At 36.6% G+C, this 23,552-nt stretch overlaps 1 protein-coding gene across 4 annotated transcripts in view; it reads right to left on the reverse strand.

Moving 5' to 3' along the window:
- Nucleotides 1-23,552, reverse strand: part of LOC106062913 (atrial natriuretic peptide-converting enzyme-like) — a 195,208-nt gene that overhangs the window by 15,020 nt on the left and 156,636 nt on the right. For all 4 annotated transcript variants that reach the window (XM_056019653.1, XM_056019651.1, XM_056019650.1 and 1 more), the window contains 10 exons: nucleotides 21,053-21,213; nucleotides 20,725-20,760; nucleotides 19,431-19,673; nucleotides 16,091-16,228; nucleotides 11,725-11,847; nucleotides 8,706-8,831; nucleotides 5,777-5,923; nucleotides 5,029-5,136; nucleotides 4,176-4,292; nucleotides 1,813-1,945 (listed from right to left, as the gene is read on the reverse strand). In XM_056019653.1, coding sequence (XP_055875628.1) covers nucleotides 1,813-1,945; nucleotides 4,176-4,292; nucleotides 5,029-5,136; nucleotides 5,777-5,923; nucleotides 8,706-8,831; nucleotides 11,725-11,847; nucleotides 16,091-16,228; nucleotides 19,431-19,673; nucleotides 20,725-20,760; nucleotides 21,053-21,213 — 1,332 coding nt within the window. The remainder of the gene's footprint in view (nucleotides 1-1,812; nucleotides 1,946-4,175; nucleotides 4,293-5,028; nucleotides 5,137-5,776; nucleotides 5,924-8,705; nucleotides 8,832-11,724; nucleotides 11,848-16,090; nucleotides 16,229-19,430; nucleotides 19,674-20,724; nucleotides 20,761-21,052; nucleotides 21,214-23,552) is intronic.

A 23,552-nucleotide genomic window follows, 5' to 3' on the forward strand; every position in this document is an offset into this window, starting at 1 on the left:
TCCTATCAGCTAAGATCATATCAGCTAAGATCCTACCAGCTAAGATCATATCAGTTAAGATCCTATCAGCCAAGATCCTATCAGCTAAGATCCTATCAGCTAAGATCCTACCAGCTAAGACCCTATCAGCTAAGATTCTACCAGCTAAGACCCTATCAGCTAAGATCCTACCAGCTAAGATCATATCAGCTAAGATCATATCGCTTGTCTGGACCAGTTGGGAAGGGAAGAAGTGATATCTGGGGTAGTGTTACCATAATCGCTTTAATTTATAGCACCACATCTGTCAAGTACGATTTCTTTCCTTGTTCGATACCAAACAACATAATTAACTACTAATCATCATCATCATTGGCCTCCTTCAGTCGCGAAACGACTATGGTTCATCTCGAACACTTTTTCATATGGCTGTGGAGCCCTATATTGGAGAGACACTCCCGTCCACATATATTGCATGTCAAGATGGCTTTCGCTTTGGTGGTAGAGGAGCTGGCCATTTTCCGTGTGGCACGCTTTTCTTCAAGAATCGAATGTTTTCTCGCTGTCTATAGCTTTCTTGGTCACCGTCTCTCTCCAACTAGTGCGGTCTAAGGCTATGTCTTTCCAATGGTCAGTATCTATGTTTACTGATTTTAAATCCCTTTTTATCACATCAACGTAATAGAGGTGGGGTCGACGTAACGGAGGTGGCCTGCTCCAAAAATTTCAGTATAAACAGCGGAGTCAAACAAGGATGTGTCCTGGCCCCAACCCTCTTTGGAATACTCTTTTCAATGCTAATCCACCACGCGTTTGACAAATCCACCGAAGGCATAAATCTGCATTCCAGATTCGATGGGAACTTCTAAATATTGCTAGACTGAGGGCAAAAACTGAAACCAGAACCACCCTCATAAGAGATATGCTCTTCGAGGACGACGCAGCGGTAGTGGCACACTCACAAGAGGAGCTTCAGACACTAATGCCCTGCTTCTCTAAGGCTTGCAAAGAGTATGGCCTAACCATTAGCACAAAGAAAACTAATGTTATGGGACCACCTGCTACAGCACCACCCTCCATCCTCATTGACGATAACAAGCTAGATGCCGTAAACGAATTCTGCTACCTCGGTTTTACAATTCAATGTGACCTGTCACTAGAAGAGGAAATAAAAAAACGCATAGGGAAGGCCGCATCACATTTCGCTAGACTCCGACCAAGAGTTTTGGAAAACCAGAAGCTCACCACAGCAACCAAAATGGAGGTCTTCAAGGCACGCTTTCTTAGCACGCTAACTACTAATAGTTAATTAATTATTTGTTTTTTTTTTCGTTATTGATTTTTGTTTTGTCATGTACAAGAAATAATTGTGTAAAACTACAAGTTGATCCAAGATTGGGTGTGAGAGAAATAACGTGTACAAACTTTTTACCTGACAGACAGACAAAGTGAGTTGACATAAGTTTGTAAAAAAAAAGAGAATGTGAGAGAGAATTGAACAGAAAGAGGCCAACAGAAGGGACAAGAGAATGTGAGAGAGAATTGAAGAGAAGGAGGCCAACAGAAGGGACAAGAGAATGTGAGAGAGAATTGAAGAGAAGGAGGCCAACAGAAGGAAAAAGAAAAACAAAACAGGAACGTGAGAGTAAAAAAACGTATGTTCTTAATGTCTACGTGCTATGGCTGCATAGTGGAGTGGTATGGCTGCATAGTGGAGTGGTATGGCTGCATAGTGGCGTGGTATGGCTGGACAGTGGCGTGGTTTGACTGCACAGTGGCGTGACTGTGAATAGGGAAATATAAAGACTTTTCACTTTTATTTGGTGTACTAACTGATATCCCAGTTGGCTGCAGGCCAATGAAGACATAGCCTGTGTCCAGTTGTCTTGGCAGACTTCCTCCCATTGAGTGGTCAGAGAGTTATAGGCGATCAGTAAATCTTTAGCTGTGTTAGTCTCTATCTGAACTGTAAACAAGAGACAAGATAGAAAGAGGATCTATTAGCTGGATGAAAAAAAAGGAGATGATTCCGTTAGATAATGGCAAATATTAAATAAAATTTGACTTAGAGATAGGGAAGATAATTGTGAGATTTTCATCAAATATTGAAATGTTATCTTGACAAATAAAAGTATGTTAACTGTTAGTAGAAATCAATAAAAATAATTAATTATAGTGTCCAATCTTTTGATATAAGCAACAATCGGACAACAAATTGGAGAGGCGGTGGCTGAAAGGTAGAGTGCATACTGAACTGAGGGGTCCAGGGTTTGAGTCCAGGTGAAGACTGGGATTTTTAATTTGGGGATCTTTGGGAGCCTCTCAGTCCAGCCTGCTCTTATAGGTACATTTGGGGAAAAGTAAAGGCGGTTGGTCGTTGTGCTGGCCACATGACACCCTCGCTAACCGTGTGCCACAGAAACAGATGACCTTTGCATCATCTGCCCTATAGACCGCAAGGTCTCGAAAGAGAAGTTTACTTGACAACAAATCAATGAAAAAAAAACGCAAAGATCAAACTATTGGCTAGTGCACTAGTTCCAAATATACAGTGTCAAAATGTAGCAGTTTATTCGAAACAAAGCTTATCTCTGGGAAAGAAACAGACAATTACTGCTATTTATCTCAAGATGGCAAAGTTAAATTTCCTTTCTTTTCTATACAATTAAAGTAATTAATTACTACAAATTGATTAACTAATTGGTTAATATTTGCATTGATTCCAGTACTGGCATCAAGTATGAATAAATTATGCAAAATTTTCAGGTTGGTGTGAGAATGGAAAGTTGTAGAAAAAAAAACTGACAAATCATAATAAGGGGAATAAATACATATATACATCCACATCTTTCATTAAAAAGCAAAAGCATTCATTTCCTTATTTCGTTATCAAACAAAAATATAAATAACCAAATAGTTAATTACGTAATTGGTTAATTTTTTCTATTTATTCACGTTTTGTCAGGTACAATGAATAATTGTCCAAAGTTTCAACTTCATCCGAGAATGGGAAGTGGGAGAAAAAACATGTTTAATCTTTTTAGCAGACAGAGGAAGCTTTGTAACCAGACACTGCAATATTCAACGTGTTAGAGTGACACCGGATAGTGGATCCTCTCTTAAATTAAATGACATTTCTAGCACATGGGGCTTGCCACTTACATTTCTAGCATATGGGGCTTGACACTTACATTTCTAGCATATGGGGCTTGACACTTACATTTCTAGCACATGGGGCTTGACACTTACATTTCTAGCATATGGGGCTTGACACTTACATTTCTAGCACATGGGGCTTGACACTTACATTTCTAGCATATGGGGCTTGACACTTACATTTCTAGCACATGGGGCTTGACACTTACATTTCTAGCACATGGGGCTTGACACTTACATTTCTAGCATATGGGGCTTGACACTTACATTTCTAGCACATGGGGCTTGACGCTTACATTTCTAGCATATGGGGCTTGCCACTTACATTTCTAGCATATGGGGCTTGACACTTACATTTCTAGCATATGGGGCTTGACACTTACATTTCTAGCATATGGGGCTTGACACTTACATTTCTAGCACATGGGGCTTGACACTTACATTTCTAGCACATGGGGCTTGACACTTACATTTCTAGCACATGGGGCTTGACACTTACATTTCTAGCATATGGGGCTTGACACTTACATTTCTAGCACATGGGGCTTGACACTTACATTTCTAGCATATGGGGCTTGACACTTACATTTCTAGCATATGGGGCTTGACACTTACATTTCTAGCACATGGGGCTTGACGCTTACATTTCTAGCATATGGGGCTTGACACTTACATTTCTAGCACATGGGGCTTGACACTTACATTTCTAGCACATGGGGCTTGCCACTTACATTTCTAGCACATGGGGCTTGACACTTACATTTCTAGCACATGGGGCTTGACACTTACATTTCTAGCACATGGGGCTTGACACTTACATTTCTAGCACATGGGGCTTGACACTTACATTTCTAGCACATGGGGCTTGCCACTTACATTTCTAGCACATGGGGCTTGCCACTTACATTTCTAGCACATGGGGCTTGCCACTTACATTTCTAGCACTTGGGGCTTGACACTTACATTTCTAGCACATGGGGCTCGCCACTTAATTACAAGTGACTCTACAATTCTAGTGTAAGAACAAAGAAAAGACACACCACAGAAGTGTTCATCGGCTGACATATAGCAGTCATCCATACCATCACAGCTTTGATTTTTATGGATACACTGACCGTTGGCTGGGGAGCAGGACACTTGGCCCTTCGGACATATAGCTGAAAAAGTATACAGAAACTACATGAAATATCAGCTCAAGTTGAAAATAAACACTTATTAATCTAATTTAGAAAAGTGAAATTTAAAAAGGACAACAGGGCAATCGCCTTGTCTATGTTAAGTATGGCAAAATATGTAGGTTATAGCAGAATATGAGTAATACGTCCAATTCTACCCTCTTCCATACTATTCAAACTGGAAGACAAACTTTTGATAACCGTGTCTTCAAGAGATGAAACTATGGCTGCCATAGAGGACACAACGTCTTCAAGAGATGAAACTATGGCTGCCATAGTGCACAACGTCTTCAAGAGATGAAACTATGGCTGCCATAGAGCACACAACGTCTTCAAGAGATGAAGTGTGTATGAGAATTAGAAGATTGTATATTTATCTATTGTTGTTTTCAAACTTACTTTAAAGGGAACTAATTAAGCTTTTTAACACCACATCAGTCAAATACATTTTCTTTCCCTTGTTCGAGATACCAGACAAACAAATTAATTACCAATAGTTACTCAAATATTTGTTCAAAATTGATCCGAGATAGGGTTTTGGACAGATTACACACACAAGCTTTTTAGCACACGAAGTGAATTAATATCAGCTTTGTAATAACAATTAAATTTGAACTCTATAAACAAAACAGAATATCATTCCAGGATCTGAACTTCTATTTAATATGGGTGTAACTAAGACATGAACTGAACCCTAGACGTAATTCTATGTACTGACCACAGTTTGCCTCGTCTGAGTTGTCATCACAGTCTTGGTAACCATCACACAGCCAGGACTTCTTGATACATTTGGACTCCTTACAGCGAATCTCTCCTGGAGGACAAGCTGATAGAATACACAGTAGGAGTGATAGAATACACAGTAGGAGTGATAGAATACACAGTAGGAGTGATAGAATACATAGAACGAATAATAGAACACACAGTACGCGCGACAGAATAGGGATCTAGTTATTTTTCTTTTTAATTAGCCATGACTTTTGTTATGTTTCAAAACACCACTTAAGCTTTACAGAACATTTCATCACAGAGAATATTTACACATAATCCTACACACAACCACACACATTTGATGACAACCACTTTGTGGAAGGTTTAGACATATGGTAAACAAATAGCTTTTTTGTTTTTAAATATAATGATCAAGATTAAGTTTCGATTGAAAAAGGCGAAAAGATTATTACACGAATGTAACACCGTGTCTACCTTACAGACACAATTTTGATTTTAAACGTAGAATAATAATAATAATAATAATAATAATAATAATAATCTTTATTATCCGTAAGGAAATTTGTCTTACAATTTGTGCATTACACCAAAAAAAAACATTATAACTATTAAGAAACCAAAGTGTACATTCATACCAGACTCACTCATAATTTACATGTGACAAAGTTTATACCAGATTGTTCTTATTTAATTCTAGCTAAAAAACAAAGCAACAAAGATGAGCAATCCCGTACTTAAATGGTCATCATCCAACTCTCTTGCTTCCTGGTAGCCAACGCAAACATTTGGGTCTGGAGAGTCTGGCAGGTCTGAGCAGTTGATATGCTTGGGGAACGAGATGTCAAAGATGTCTAGAAATATCTCACATTTGTCACGAAACTCTGAATAGAAAAAAGGAGCAATTAGAAGATGTGTATACCATTAGTCTGTATCTCTAGAGACAGCAGCATCAGTGAGACAAGGTACACGGTTTTTGTTTTATATGAAACTAACTCTTGATAAAACAAAAAGATTATAGACAATGATATCACAGAGGATTTAAGATGAAATTAATTTCTTTTTGTATCCATTTATACAGCTTTCACAATAATTAAGGCTTAGCGAGGGCCCTTCAGGAGAAAAGCCATAAAAAAATTTGGTCAAATCCTTGGCGTTTATCTAGACACACTTGGGGGAGCTACCACCTTCTGCCAAGCGCGTCCACAGATAGCGGATAGGAAAAAGACCCTCAGATATAAGGGTTAGCTGTGAATACCAAATAAACAGCCGCGGACCAACTGGTTTGCAGTCATGGAGGATGAGGTGGAGTATTCCAGTGGCATTCCAGGGCAATGATTGCAAAAAGCGAGTATAGGGCGCTCTAACTCTAAACCCGGGTCGATGAAACCCGTTAGCTATGGATAGCAGTTCATCTAGGAGAGAAAACTCCGAAAATAAACACCTCCTGCCTTGCAGATGATCTTGGATGATAAAAAAAAATCAGGCTGAAGTCGGAGTCAATGGGCCTCCTGGCGCATAACACATTGACAACCTCATCTTTGTTGGATTTAGACACAGATAAAGAAGCTTCTGGTGCCCAAATCTTAATGGAACGGTTTGAGAATAAAGTGCAACAATTCAGAAGGACATATATAACATCCAGGAAACTGTACTAGGATGTAGTACTAAATGCAAAGAACTGAACCAGTTACAATTGATGGTTAGAAGTGAACACTTAGATTGAGTCCAGCGTCCAGTTATTGAATAGAACTGGATCAAAATGAATCCCAAGCACAAGAAGACAAAATGTTATCTATACACACTAGAAACATAGTGACACCATCAACAGTACAGTTTTGGACCATAGAAAACAGATAGAAGCTATAAACACTAGAGATGCACATTTTTCTGGAAGATGCAGCAGAAATACAGTTTCCTTTGTGGAGTGTCGCCTAAACATTGCAGAGCACGTTGTCTCCGTTGTGTCTCACAGTACTGAGTGCAGACCGCTGAGATGTTCAGAACGAGAAGACGTACTTTGAAGTACACAGATATTCTTCTAAAGCAAACATTTCTCAAACTTTTATCAGTGGCGTTTCTCTTCCCCACATGTGGTTAACGTCCTCCACTTTTGTGTGTTTACTTAGCTGTGGTTTGGGTTGGATCAAATTGAGGGTAATAGATGTAGGGAAAAAACAACAACAACTTTACAGACATACGAATATCTTATCTTATAGAATACAGACGTTACTTCAAAAAAAAAACACTGTCTCAGTTTCCCTTGCATATATCTTAACAGTATGGTTCAAACGTACTAAATGTTCATTAAGACTAGCCCGTAAAGTCTTCTTGAAAAAAAAATTGAATCTGAAAACTGTTTCGTAAATAATTTTATTGTATAACTTGATAGAAGAAACAAGTCGTTCTGTATTTGAGAGGAAGCGGGTTCCTTCTCTAGCCAGCAAGCGGGTTCTTCCTCTAGCCAGCAAGCGGGTTCCTCCTCTAGCCAACAAGCGGGTTCCTCCTCTAGCCAACAAGCGGGTTCCTCCTCTAGCCAGCAAGCGGGTTCCTCCTCTAGCCAGCAAGCGGGTTTGGGGGAGCGCTATAAGCGTCTGTGTTCTGAGCTTCTGAAATTCGTCCTCCTAGTGTCTACAACGCACCTTTCTTAGAGTAGAGAGCATGCCCAAAAAGGCTGTACTAAAAACAGCTGCTGACCGGGAAAAGTGAATGGATTTTGTTACGCGAACTGTCAAAGCACCCCTATAACGAAAGTCAAGGGACAGATAAGATGATCTATGGAGAAGTACTTAAAATTTGTACCATACAGACAGAATGACTTTATATAAGCTTTGTAAAAAAGGCAAGAAGCACAAGCCCACTTCTCTAATGTGAGGAACATTGGAGGTCAATATAGCGCACTGACGTCTTTAATAGGAGAACAGTTTGTTTCACAAAAGTCATCAGAATAGCTATGAGCAACAGTTAGGGTGACATTTCACCATTCTGACAAACGAAAGTCAAAATGAATCACGTCTTGAAAGTCATAGTCAAAATGTTTTCAGTCGATATTGTTGGAGAGCTTTGGAACATTGCTTTGGAACATTGCTTTGGAACATTGCTTTGGAACATTGCTATGGAACATTGCTTTGGAACATTGCTTTGGAACATTGCTTTGGAACATTGCTTTGGAACATTGCTTTGGAACATTGCTATGGAACATTGCTTTGGAACATTGCTTTGGAACATTGCTATGGAACATTGCTTTGGAACATTGCTTTGGAACATTGCTATGGAACATTGCTATGGAACATTGCTTTGGAACATTGCTATGGAACATTGCTTTGGAACATTGCTTTGGAACATTGCTATGGAACATTGCTTTGGAACATTGCTTTGGAACATTGCTATGGAACATTGCTATGGAACATTGCTTTGGAACATTGCTTTGGAACATTGCTATGGAACATTGCTTTTTTACTTGGAAATTAACCCGCCTCACACACCCCCCCCCCACACTTCCCGGTTGTCCGGATGTCGCACCCTCCTAAGAGGGCGCTGCCTCCCCAGTTGTTGAAACTCTGTTCTAAAGGGTCATGTAATAGTTATTGTTTTTCAAGACCGGGTCGACTTTGACCCCAACATTTCTCAAGGTTTTCTAAACTAAGAGCTCCACGTGGACATTACCTTGACAGAGACTTGAGCAGACTGGGAGGGTGTTGTGTGGGACTGGGCGGCCAGTACATGGAGGGGAGAAGAAGTAGCAGGCGAACAACATGCTGTGCTGAAAACATCTTGTGGTCACCTGAATAGCTGGACAGAAGAGAAGACGTGTTTTTTTTTAAAGAGAGGGCAGAGGATAAGAGAAATGTAAGAGACAGAGACCTAACAAAATTATCTCTTATTTCTAAGCTACATAAAATGGACAATCTGACTCCTCGCCATTTTGTCAGGCATACGGATTTCTTTTTACAATTACAACTCTTCAGCCTCCATTATTTAACTGCCCATTTCACAAGGTCATGAGTTGCATCTATCGCCCCTGCCACCTGGTACAACCCTCTTTCATTTTATATTTACTAATAATTTAATTTGACATTAGCGTGTGGTGTGACATAATATACAAATGGGTTCAAATATCAATAAGAAGCTTATGTTATACTAACAGTACATACCGGCTACGCCCGTTGAATTGGTCCCAGGCTTTATAATGTTTATTATGGCCGGAACACCCCCTCCTTTTTTATATTGAATTAAATAAACCAGTTCTGTTTAAACGATCAACCTAACATACTTGTGTAGCTTGTGAATGAGTGTGACTCTTACAATCAAATGTCATGACCCGCTCTCTCTTTCATTCTCTCTCGTTCGCTCTCTCATTTTTGTTTTATCTGCGCATCGAAATTTCTCCCACAGAGACTTTTGACTTGATTTGAAAGACCCGCTTCCTAACGCGCTCCCGACACACACGCTCTCATATTTTGGCCCGTGAATGTTAGTAGCACTTTTACTTATCCGTCCCTCCACCCCACTCCCGACCAAAAAAAACCCAAACCATCCTCCGTACACATTTCCGTTTCCCATTGCTACATTTCTCTCTTGGTATTTTGTTCTCTAAATGAAAAGAAATATCAGTTTGGGTTTTATTACTTGTGATCGTTTGTTTGGCCGCTCTTTGAAATGTAGCCACATGACAACAGATCTAGATTTATCTTTTCACTCATTAATGGTATTAGGATTTTGTTTTTTATTTATTTAGACCGCCTCTAAAAGGAAGTGGAATGACGTAAGACATATAAACATAAGTAAAAATGCTTAAATGTAGACTGCAGCCTTTTTGGGGAAATACCGAAAATAAAATACAAAGGTTTGATAGAGCCGTTTGATCGTCCTAAGAGCTGAGCCGAAGGCTCTTCGAGCTCTAAGTTTGAAAAAAAAACCTGCTTGAGCGTCAAACAGTAAAAAAAAAAAAACCTGTGTGGACACAGTTCTGTCTGGGAGAGACACAAGTCAATGCCTATGTAAAGCATTGCTGTTTCCAATGCCTTTGGCCCCGGACGCTTGGCTGGACAATACCGTAGGCCGAGAGCACCGGGAGCCTCCACCATTTTCCTTCGTTATACCAAGCTAACCGTGGGGGACTCGCCATTTAATGTAACTGTCCCTTTGATAAACGGCGCATGGATTATCGACTGGACCATAAGGGCTCTCTTTCAACTACACTCCGTGCAATGGGTCGACTCTCGCCTACCTGTGGTCACCCTCACGGGACGTTTTGTTTTGCTACCCGTTTAGCCTAGCCACTTCCTCTGATGGCCGTTTCCACACGAGCACCATGATGATGCAGTGTAGCTCCCTCGCGTTGATAGAGCCTGCGGTTTTTCGCGAATAGCGGTCATCAGGTTGCGAATCTGTCAAAAACTGTTTTTATTGAGCAACTAGCACGTTAAAGGAACTTGTGTGGATACGTACAACAGTTGAAGAGATCTCTTGATCAATGATGTCCATCAGTGGTATTTTACTTTCATATATTAGTTAGATATTCAACTAATTGTGTTCACAAACTTTGATTTCTACATAAAAATTGAACAGCCCCTCCACACGAAGGGTTTGGGTGGAAAGGGCAGTGGATGTAATCGCCCCACCCCACCAAATCGCCCAACATATCAAAAGGCGAAGAGATACTATAAAGATTTGTTAAAATATCAATATGTATCATATATGCAATCGCCTCCCCCCCCCTCCGGCCCAACATACTACAGTGGGGGCGACATAATCTAAAAATAGGTTAAGATATTAACAATTAGTATATATTATTTACACAAGTAAAGAATTCGTGTACAAGTTGTGTGATTTCTCTACTAAAATTTGCCGCCTCCTAAAAGGAAGGGGGGTGTCGGCCCACATCGGTATACTTATGTAACATATTTACTAGACATCGGTATACTTATGTAACATACTTACTAGACATCGGTATACTTATGTAACATATTTACTAGACATCGGTATACTTATGTAACATACTTACTAGACATCGGTATACTTATGTAACATACTTACTAGACATCGGTATACTTATGTAACATACTTACTAGACATCGGTATACTTATGTAACATATTTACTAGACATCGGTATACTTATGTAACATACTTACTAGACATCGGTATACTTATGTAACATACTTACTAGACATCGGTATACTTATGTAACATACTTACTAGACATCGGTATACTTATGTAACATATTTACTAGACATCGGTATACTTATGTAACATACTTACTAGACATCGGTATACTTATGTAACATACTTACTAGACATCGGTATACTTATGTAACATACTTACTAGACATCGGTATACTTATGTAACATACTTACTATTTAGTAACATTGTGATTCAATAGTTAGCGTCTACAAAGTTCACAAATATTACTAGATGATTACCACTCAATTAGCTGTTATTCTAGTAGTGGTGTGTTACCAATGAGGATGATTGCCACTCAATTAGCTGTTATTCTAGTAGTGATGTGTTACCAATGAGGATGATTGCCACTCAATTAGCTGTTATTCTAGTAGTGATGTGTTACCAATGAGGATGATTGCCGCTCAATTAGCTGTTATTCTAGTTGTGATGTGTTACCAATGAGGATGACATTGATGTGTGATGTTTTGACGAGTGACTACGTCATGAAATGTTCACTTACTTTCAATGATAGCAAAGTTATGATGATTTGACTCAACCTGCACTCCTCCAATAAGGTTGGGATACGATGTTTGGTTGTAGCCCTTGTCGTGACAAAATTGAGTACTGGGAATACAGGTACCAGCTGGTGGGAAACAGAGACATTCAAGTCTTCAGTTCTATGTGTTTAGAAGCCTACCTGCACAAAGGACTTGAGCTTAGAACTGACAAGAGCTGACCTATAAACAAATGGCTGCTTGGCCGAGTGGCGATTAATATAGTAAGTTCTAGTTTCTATGTTCAGCACCCAACTGATGAAACAAGTCACACTACGTTAGACTCATTAATGACCACAATAAAAATTACTAAACACATTCATAAATTATTCCATAAAACTATAAATCTCTAATTTCAATAAAAAATCTATAAACCAGATTATGACTGACTAATCGCAATGATAGTTTAATAAACTAAAATCTAAGCTATAAAAAATCATGGATCACTGAATACAATTATTAATCAATAAACTAAATTACAATATCTAAACTCAATGATAAATCACTAAACTTTATCTTAAATGACCTTCAATACCGCAATAAATTGAAAATTACAAGTACTTTTTAATAACATTTTTTAATTGTTTTATATTTATTTAAGGCAATGAATAATTGTGCAAAATTTCAACCACAGACCTATATATATATATATATTATATCTAGATTGGACATCGAAATCTTTGAACACTACAAAAAATGCCGTGAAAAACTTTGTAAAAAGCTGAAACAAGGCGTTCTTTTGTAAAGTAGTTATAAGAAGTAAATATTTTTTCAACCCTAACCTATGTAACATATAATTTAATGTTTAGATCTAGATATAGCAATTGAACATTGAAGAAAAAAGAGAACTCTCGTCTCATAATTATTATTTTGCAATTTTTAGATACATTATCTAGAAATATCTATGTAGTCTTTTTAAATGGACATAAGATGATTCAAATCAACAGACGTGAATTATTTCAATTTAAGATTTTCGAAACATTATCTCAATGGAAACTAACAGGAAATGGCATTATTTGCGTTAATATATAGTTCTGCAATTAATAGCCCATTCTATTAAAAAATACGCAAAATGGTATTGCATTATTTCTAAACTTTGAAAACTAAAGATCATTACTTTTCTAAGACAGAAAAGATCGATTTTTCTAGATTGGGGGCGATTTCCGTTACAGCTTGAAAAAGAGTTACGTATATAACAATCTCTCTCTCTCTCTCTCTCTCTCTCTCTCTCTCTCTCTCTATATATATATATATATATATATATATATATATATATATATATATATATATATATATATATATATATATATATAGGTCTGTGATCTGATCATTATCAGGAAAGAATTTGTTTTCCTTTTCCAGTCTAGGTCTAATAGGTTTAATAGGTCTAATAGGTCTGATAGGTCTAATAGGTCTAATAGATCTAATAGGTCTGATAGGTCTGATAGGTCTAGGGTTTCAACTTGATCCGAGAATGGATGTGTGAGAAATAACGTTCTAAAATGTGTGCCAGACAGACATAAGTGATCAGATATAAAATGTGTGCCAGACAGACATAAGTGATCAGATATAAAATGTGTGCCAGACAGACATAAGTGATCAGATATAAAATGTATGCCAGACAGACATAAGTGATCAGATATAAAATGTGTGCCAGATAGACATAAGTGATCAGATATAAAATGTGTGCCAGACAGACATAATTGATCAGATATAAAATGTGTGCCAGACAGTCATAAGTGATCAGATATAAAATGTGTGCCAGACAGACATAAGTGATCAGATATAAAATGTGTGCCAGACAGACATAAGTGATCAGATATAAAATGTGTTCCAGACAGACATAAGTGATCAGATATAAAATGTGTTCCAGACAGTCATAAGTGATCAGATATAAAATGTGTTCCAGACAGTCATAAGTGATCAGATATAAAATGTGTTCCAGACAGTCATAAGTGATCAGATATAAAATGTGTTCCAGACAGTCATAAGTGATCAGATATAAAATGTGTTCCAGACAGTCATAAGTGATCAGATATAAAATGTGTTCCAGACAGTCATAAGTGATCAGATATAAAATGTGTTCCAGACAGTCATAAGTGATCAGATATAAAATGTGTGCCAGACAGTCATAAGTGATCAGATATAAAATGTGTTCCAGACAGTCATAAGTGATCAGATATAAAATGTCTGCCAGACAGACATAAGTGATCAGATATAAAATATGTTCCAGATAGACATAAGTGATCAGATATAAAATGTGTTCCAGACAGTCATAAGTGATCAGATATAAAATGTCTGCCAGACAGACATAAGTGATCAGATATAAAATATGTTCCAGATAGACATAAGTGATCAGATATAAAATGTGTGCCAGACAGACATAAGTGATCAGATATAAAATGTGTGCCAGACAGACATAAGTCATCAGATATAAAATGTGTGTCAGACAGTCATAAGTGATCAGATATAAAATGTGTGTCAGACAGTCATAAGTGATCAGATATAAAATGTGTGCCAGACAGACATAAGTGATCAGATATAAAATGTGTGCCAGACAGACATAAGTGATCAGATATAAAATGTGTGCCAGACAGTCATAAGTGATCAGATATAAAATGTGTGCCAGACAGACATAAGTGATCAGATATAAAATGTGTGCCAGACAGACATAAGTGATCAGATATAAAATGTGTTCCAGACAGTCATAAGTGATCAGATATAAAATGTGTTCCAGACAGTCATAAGTGATCAGATATAAAATGTGTTCCAGACAGTCATAAGTGATCAGATATAAAATGTGTGCCAGACAGACATAAGTGATCAGATATAAAATGTGTTCCAGACAGTCATAAGTGATCAGATATAAAATGTGTACCAGATAGACATAAGTGATCAGATATAAAATGTGTGCCAGACAGACATAAGTGATCAGATATAAAATGTGTGCCAGACAGTCATAAGTGATCAGATATAAAATGTGTGCCAGACAGACATAAGTGATCAGATATAAAATGTGTGCCAGACAGACATAAGTGATCAGATATAAAATGTGTTCCAGACAGTCATAAGTGATCAGATATAAAATGTGTTCCAGACAGTCATAAGTGATCAAATATAAAATGTGTTCCAGACAGTCATAAGTGATCAGATATAAAATGTGTGCCAGACAGACATAAGTGATCAGATATAAAATGTGTTCCAGACAGTCATAAGTGATCAGATATAAAATGTGTACCAGATAGACATAAGTGATCAGATATAAAATGTGTTCCAGACAGTCATAAGTGATCAGATATAAAATGTGTGCCAGACAGACATAAGTGATCAGATATAAAATGTGTGCCAGACAGACATAAGTGATCAGATATAAAATGTGTACCAGACAGACAGAAGTGATCAGATATAAAATGTGTGCCAGACAGACATAAGTGATCAGATATAAAATGTGTGCCAGACAGACATAAGTGATCAGATATAAAATGTGTACCAGACAGACAGAAGTGATCAGATATAAAATGTGTGCCAGACAGACATAAGTGGTCAGATATAAAATGTGTGCCCGACAGACATAAGTGATCAGATATAAAATGTGTACCAGATAGACATAAGTGATCAGATATAAAATGTGTGCCAGACAGACATAAGTGATCAGATATAAAATGTGTGCCAGACAAACATAAGTAATCAGATATAAAATGTGTGCCAGACAGACATAAGTGATCAGATATAAAATGTGTGTCAGACAGACATAAGTGATCAGATATAAAATGTGTGCCAGATAGACACAAGTGATCAGATATAAAATGTGTGCCAGACAGACATAAGTCATCAGATATAAAATGTGTGCCAGACAGACATAAGTGATCAGATATAAAATGTGTTCCAGATAGACATAAGTGATCAGATATAAAATGTGTGCCAAACAGACATAAGTGATAGGATATAAAATGTGCGCCAGACAGACATAAGTGATCGGATATAAAATGTGTGCCAGACAGACATAAGTGATCAGATATAAAATGTGTGCTAGACAGACTTAATAAGTGATAGGATATAAAATGTGTGCCAGACAGACAAAAGTCATCAGATATAAAATGTGTGCTAGACAGACTTAATAAGTGATCAGATATAAAATGTGTGCCAGACAGACTTAATAAGTGATAGGATATAAAATGTGTGCCAGACAGACATAAGTGATAGGATATAAAATGTGTGCCAGACAGACATAAGTGATCAGTTATAAAATGTGTGTCAGACAGACTTAATAAGTGATACGATATAAGCTTTGTAAATAAAACTTTGATGCTAAACTGCAGGGAAATAACTCACGAGGTAAATTCTCGAATGGATGCTGTCTGCAGACTTGAGGGTCAGAACTATCTGGTAGGTCATCACATGTAAAGATTGTCTGACTGCCATCTCTGTTGACTTTGGTCAGCACTTCAGAATGACACTGTCTCAAGACATCTACAAAGGAAAGAAAGGTCATGTTTATTATCTATAGGCCATTGTTACCATAGTCCCAATAACTTCCTGGCCGACTACGCCTCTGGTGAATTAATTCAATTGCTTTTCACCATTACACAAATGTTATAAAACAAAGTGGGTCCCAATTGGAAGTCTCATTTCGATAATAATGAGCCAAAAGTAAACCAAGTCTTTAAAATTAGGGCAATATAAGGGCGCTTCACCGTTTGGGCGCCAGAGGCGTCAAAAATATATAGTCCCCTTGGGTAAAAATAAAATAAATAAACAATCAAAATAAAAAAAAATTCTTTAAAAAAAGGGCTTATTTAAGGGAAAGTACTGTAAGATTTATTTCACCTTTTGTAAGTAAAAAAAAATTATATAAAAACTACTAATTAATTAATTAATTGGTTACTCTACTTCAAGTGATTCATGTGTTGTTGTACACTGAATAATTAGGCAAACTTTCACCTTCATTCGAAAATTAGAAAGATGAGATGTGTTCGAGACTGGCTACCTGACAATGAAAGTTCATATCAGCTTTGCAACAAGCCAAATAAAAAGTCTTAAAAATAAGCGCATCTAAGAGAAACAACTCCTACTTACAAGATTATCTCTAATTAATGTAGAAGTTATTTCCCTTGTTCGATATGTAACAAAATACTTAATTACAAATAATTCATTGATTCATTGCCTTATTTGTTCTTACTCAATTCCTGTTTTGTTCGGTGCACTAAATAATTGTTTCAAGTTTCAACATGATCTGAGAACGGGTGTTGGAGAAATAACGTGTACAATTATCTAAAGGGACTTAACCCTAAATATATTTAGCCATAACTGTGAAATTTTATGGATTAATATTCCTTGTTGGTATTAAACAAAACAATTAATTACCAGTAATTGATTGATTAATTGTTTGTTTTTTTTTACTACCAGGTGACCGAAACTCGCTCGCTTGAATGAATTAGGAAAAATATTTACCGAAACTCATTTTAGAAACATTTTTGTTATGTCGAAAATGATCGAGCGAACGGTAAACGACAACCAAGCAAAAGAGTTCTGTTCCTTCTAATTATCAGTGTACATGACGATATAAATAGAAATTACCTGCCCCTTTGTGACATAGGGGCACTTTTCACAAATAATCCATTTTTGAACAAAAAGTCGGATATATAAAGTCTAAATGTAAATTTAAAATTTATTTTAATGTTAGGATTTATATTATATATCTAAAGTTTCTAAACTGGGAATAGTTAGTCAATTGCTAAGCAGAGAATACTTATATCTACCATAAAGTTTTTTTGTACGATGTTACAATAAATTCTAAGGGTCAAACTGCATTTGCACGGTAGAAATATGTAGGGAGTCATCAATTAGCACATTCTAAAATCATTTAAATCAAACGAATACTCAAATATTTTGTGTCTAAACGTAAAGTTATTTAATTCAAATGTTTACTTTTTCATTATTAATCGTCATGGAACAAAATTAACTTGTATATAACATTGTATGCATCATTCAATAAGATATACGATGTTAGCTGTGTGGCTGAGTGACAAGATTCGTTTGGCTACCTATCAAATGGGCTCGAGTTCCAATCCCCACTCAGGCAGATTTGTGTTGGCTGAAGGCAGCAGGAAACCCCCCCCCCCAGATATCTCCTTCCTCCAATGGCTTACATGGAAGATTTGATTATAACGCCATGAATATGCTATAAGCAAGAAAGTTGTACTATAACATGGGTATTCACGATTAAAGTACCAAAGTGCAATTCATAAATATTAGTCACTTTTCATTTGTAACAATGTCTAAAAAACTGGATGTCAATTTCTCTTCCAAAATCCACTAATCTAAATCTCCATATATAATTCTCTTCATGGCCCAACCATGTGTTATACCACGATAAAGTCATGGATAGATAACTCTTTTATTTCTGCAAATCGAACTAGGGTATAGGGCGTTTGAGAAATAACGTGTATAAACTTTTAACCAGAAAGACCAGAGTGAGTTGCCATAAGCTTTGTAAAAAAAATGATTACATTTTAAATTAAAACATTGTTATTAACGTTTCGTCTGAATTTTGTATTCAAAACTTCTACAGCCACTTTTGAAAAATGGAATTTTACTTGCTTGCTATTTTCTTTTTTTTTTTTTCAGTTCAATAGTATTGAAAAGTACGAACCAAATTTTCCTCAATGAATATCTAACTTTTAGTGTGTTTTTTTTTAAATCTTACTAAACGTAGCAGAAATAATAATAATAAAAAACAAGGTTACAAAGACATTTTGTGTGGAAACACAAACTGAAAATCGGCCCCCGAAGTGGTCCACCCAAGAACGTAAAAACGCAGGTTTCAAATACTATAAGAATGAAATTCTATCAAAGACAAATGACAGAAAATAATGGAGAAAAAAAGATTAACAGATCTCGTGTGATGCCACAGCGGTCCAGCAAACCAAAGAATAAGTGAAAGTTAATGTGAAGTTAGATGTGAACCTGGCCTAACTGATGCCATATAATGAATATCTAATTGATCTAATTGTTTTGTAAAGGGCCAATCTCTTATTTCTCAAGAATAAAACATTTCCGTAAAAATTTTTTTTTCTTTGGTCTAGACCCTGGAGTGATACTATGTAGTCCACGCGATAATATGAAAAACTACTTATTAATTATTGTTTTAAATTATGTCTGACTTATTTGCATACTAAATAGATTTTTTCTGTTTAAAACAAAAATAAACATTTTTTTTTGTAAATAAAGTACTTAGCATAACAGAACTTACATAATTTAACAATACAAATGCAAAAAAATTTTTTTGACAAAAAATCTACAACTGTTTGCATGAATATGTTATAAATAGGGTAAATAGTCGACAGCCCTACTCAAGAGCCACAAGTGTTTGTTACTATTAATAGTGAATAGTTGTAAAAGTGGTGTATTTTATGAAAAAACTGCTTGCATAAGTGTTTAAAAAAATTAGATTTTTCGCTTTTAGAAAAAAAAAAAGTAGCCGTTGCATCAGAAATTTGAATGGTCTAAAATATTGTAATGTAGGATTTTCACTATCTTTTCTAGTTTACGGGATATAAACGGGACAGACGGAAGCACGGACAGACGGAGGGACAGACAGGCCATACAAAACTAATAGCGTCTTTTCCCTTTCGGGGGCCGCTAATAATATCTAAGAACTGTAACTCCTTACCATTGCAAAATTTACGACATGGTGGGATTTGTTTCCCTTGAGGTCCACACTCGGGAACGAATACCGAACAGAAGAATTCTGTTACGTACAAGTGACACGGATTCACAAATAACATGTTGTGATTTTTCTTGAGGTACTGTTCAGTCTCTGCCTGGGATCTGTGACCTAGTAGGTTTGGGACGGAGGTAAGGTTGTACGAAGTCTGATTCACACATTCAGACACGACAATAGGCTGGCATTCACCTGGAGGAAGGAAGAAAGGAAAAGATTTAACAAAAAAAAAAAACAGCAACACTGTACATTGAGTATCATGACAATGTGTAATGAGTATCATGACAATGTGTAATGAGTATCATGACAATGTGTGATTTGCATGATGAAAATGTGTGATAAGCATCATGAAAAATGTGTGATGAGTATCATGAAAAAAAACGTGTGATGAGTATCATGAAAAAAATGTGTGATGACTATCATGACAAGGAGTAATGTGTACTTAGATTATTTTGAATAACAGCTCGTAGCTGGGATTCGAAGCTGCCACTTGCTTACCGACTAGTTGCAGGGGAAATTGATTTTTAAATCAAAGATAAGAAATAATGCTAAAACGAAAAGATGTTTACATCGAAACCAATGTTCTGCTAGTTTCTGTTCAGTTTTTGTTGATCTTTCTTGTGTGTGTGTGTGGGGGGGGGGGGTAGATCTTTTTAAAGGCAGCAATTGGAGTCCTGGGCTCAAATTTCGGTGAAAACTGAGATTTTGAATTTCATGATTATTAGAGCGCCCCCTGAGTCCACCCAACTGTAATGGGCATCTGACTTTAATTGGGGAAAGTAAAGGCGGTCGGTCGTTGTGCTGGCCACATAACACACGGCTCTTTAACCGTTGGCCATAGAAACAGATGACCTTAACATCATCTGCCCCATAGATCGCAAGGTCTGAAAGGGTAAACATTTTTTTTAAACACACAATAAAAAAAAAAAAAAAGAAACATTTTGACCCCACTCCAATGCCCTCTCCCCATAAAAAGTCCTGAGAATGTATAAATCCACTCTGAGTATGAAACATTTGAATGCTAGCTCCAGACTTACAAGACGGTGTGCAAACATTTGAATGCTAGCTCCAGACTTACAAGACGGTGTGTAAAATGTTGCTAAACGTCTAGTTATTTATCTCACAGACCTATATATGGAAAATCATTAGAGCCGTTTTCGAGATCTGCGTCCAGTTTGTTTTTCACATTTCTTATGAATTTGTAAGTTGCATAGAGGAATTGTAATAACAAGGAGCAACCTACCTGGAGTGACAGTGTACCCTGTGAGTGGTTTCATAGCTGTTGAAAGAAACATCAGAAGTGAGAGATCAAGGAAATGAAACTAGGAAATATTTTCAATCGCTAGCTCTATTGGATCTATTTCCTTACATTCCAAAATGAGTATATTCTCTCGTTTTATACAAGTATCTGTTGGAATTTTAGACCAGAACTTACTAACTAAAATAATTTTCGTGTATGAAATTTTAATCATTCTATAGTTAACATAAAGATTATCCTTAATCAAAAACTTAAGTTAGAACAAAGTTAGAACCAAGCTATGAAAGGAAATGAAAACTTAGAAAACACCAACCTTTGAGCTCTAAGGAACCAGTGTCAATGACAAAGATACTAGTTCTCATTCCGCTCACAATTACAGAGCGGATGCTGTCAGTTAATGCTGACATGGAGGAGGCAGTGAATCGTGACTGGGGCAGCATGACAAAATTGATCAACACGTGACTTTTATTGCCACTGCGGATAATGTGAGACAAATAGTTATCTATCTATCTATCTACCTATCTATCTATCTATCTATCTATCTGTCTGTCTGTCTGTCTGTCTATCTATCTATCTATCTATCTATCTATCTATCTATCTATCTATCTATCTATCTATCTATCTATCTATCTATCTATCTGTCTGTCTGTCTGTCTGTCTGCCTGCCTGTCTATCTATCTATCTATCTATCTATCTATCTATCTATCTATCTATCTATCTATCTATCTATCTATCTATCTATCTATCTATCTATCTGTCTGTCTGTCTGTCTGTCTGTCTATCTATCTATCTATCTATCTATCTATCTATCTATCTATCTATCTATCTGTCTGTCTGTCTGTCTGTCTGTCTGTCTATCTATCTATCTATCTATCTATCTGTCTGTCTGTCTGTCTGTCTGTCTGTCTATCTATCTATCTATCTATCTATCTATCTATCTATCTATCTATCTATCTATCTATCTATCTATCTATCTATCATTTCTTTACATACAAGTATCTGTTGGAATGTTATACAAGAACTTAAAAACTAAAATCAATCCAAAAAGCAGACTGCGCTAAAATGCTTCAAAGAGCTGTCTGGTGTAACTTAAAGTCCAGGACCATATTTTTACATCTTTGATTTCAATGAGGAGACAGATCAATTGAATTCAGAAAAAGAAACTAGAAAAAAGTTCGTGAAAACAGATCAAGACAAAATGAATGGGTGACCCACAAATTTGTGACTTGTTGAAGTCGCTGCAGTACTTTAGTCAGAGACAGAAATGGAGGGAATTGGTGAACAGAAAACTTCCATTTTGAAAAAAGAAAGGTCAAGTTCATACATTAAGGCTTTACCAAGTCCTTAGCTTTGCAGTTTAAAAACAAGATGTCAGTTTTATGTGAGCTCTCTTACAAGTTGTGTTCTATCTACTGAACACTTCTTTTTCATTTCATGGCCAGCTTTGACAATGTTTCCAGCTCGGATATCTAATACACGAGGGAAAGCGTAAGACTTCTGTCTGTCTGTTTGTCTGTCTGTGTGCATGCATTGACAAGGTGGGGCATAAAGACATCACTTGTTTGGGTTGGGCACCTTATGGACTTTGGTGGCAGTCGAGAGGTGGGACAGGTTTTATTCGGTAGGCTGGGCTGTACCATTGTCAATTATTAATAACTGTTTTTGTACAGCAGTACAATAACCCTGCTTTTAGTTGACTGTATTATTAAGTTAGAATTGGTTGTAACAAATTGTAGGTTTAAGCAAAGAATGTAGAACTGGATGTCAACATGACACAACAAGGTGAGAGCATAAAGACACGCGCCCAATGCAAACTATAAGTCACGTGAGCTTTAATGGTTGATTAGAATCTGGCTTTAAAATTTTAATTTAAAAAATCATTAGATATTTATTATTTTTTAAAAACTTATTTATCAATTAACATTTAAAAATATTTTCCTTTCACCAGTAGATAGATTTTGAGTTTATATCCGTCTATTCTATAGAAGGTGCCGACTGTGAGGTTTAATAGTTACAATGTTACTTATGTCCTATTATATTAGGAAAAAGAGGCTTAGGATGCAAGAATAATATACGTTTCCGAAAAAAAAAGAGCCTTTCAAATATTTCGATAAAGAACTAATAAAAACAAAGAATAAACAAAGATGTGTGTAGTATAATTTTGTAAGATATAATGTGCCTAGGTCGACGTGGTGTAGAGTTTATTCCAACATAAATAACGTCATCACTCGTTGAATAGTGACGTATATTGTTCAAGAGGATCCATGCTGGTAATGTTCTATAATGTTTCTATCTGGTTTTCTTAAGGAAGCTATGTCCTGCAAAATTGTCAGACTTGGACATAAAGAATGTCTAGCGACAAAACTCCTCTGTCCATTACTTGGTCTGTAATTTGTCAGCTATAGTTGTATTGCCTGTCTGTATTTGCCCACAGATAGATTATTTCTATTGATTCACCCATGACTATTGTTTGTTTATTTTGGAGGATCAATTTGTACGGAGTATTTCCTTCGTGTCTTGAACAAATGAGGCAAACTTTTTAAAATCTATCTGTCTGTCTGTCTGTCTGTCTGTCTGTCTGTCTGTCTATCCATCTATCTATCTATCTATCTATCTATCTATCTATCTATCTATCTATCTATCTATCTATCTATCTACCTACCTGTCCGTCCGTCCGTCCGTCCGTCCTTCCGTCCTTCCGTCTATCTATCTATCTATCTATCTATCTATCTATCTATCTATCTATCTATCTATCTATCTATCTATCTATCTATCTATCTATCCATCTATCTATCCATCCATCCATCTATCTA

This window comes from Biomphalaria glabrata, chromosome 2, assembly GCF_947242115.1.
Source record: "Biomphalaria glabrata chromosome 2, xgBioGlab47.1, whole genome shotgun sequence".
NCBI classification, from domain to species: Eukaryota; Metazoa; Mollusca; class Gastropoda; family Planorbidae; genus Biomphalaria; species Biomphalaria glabrata.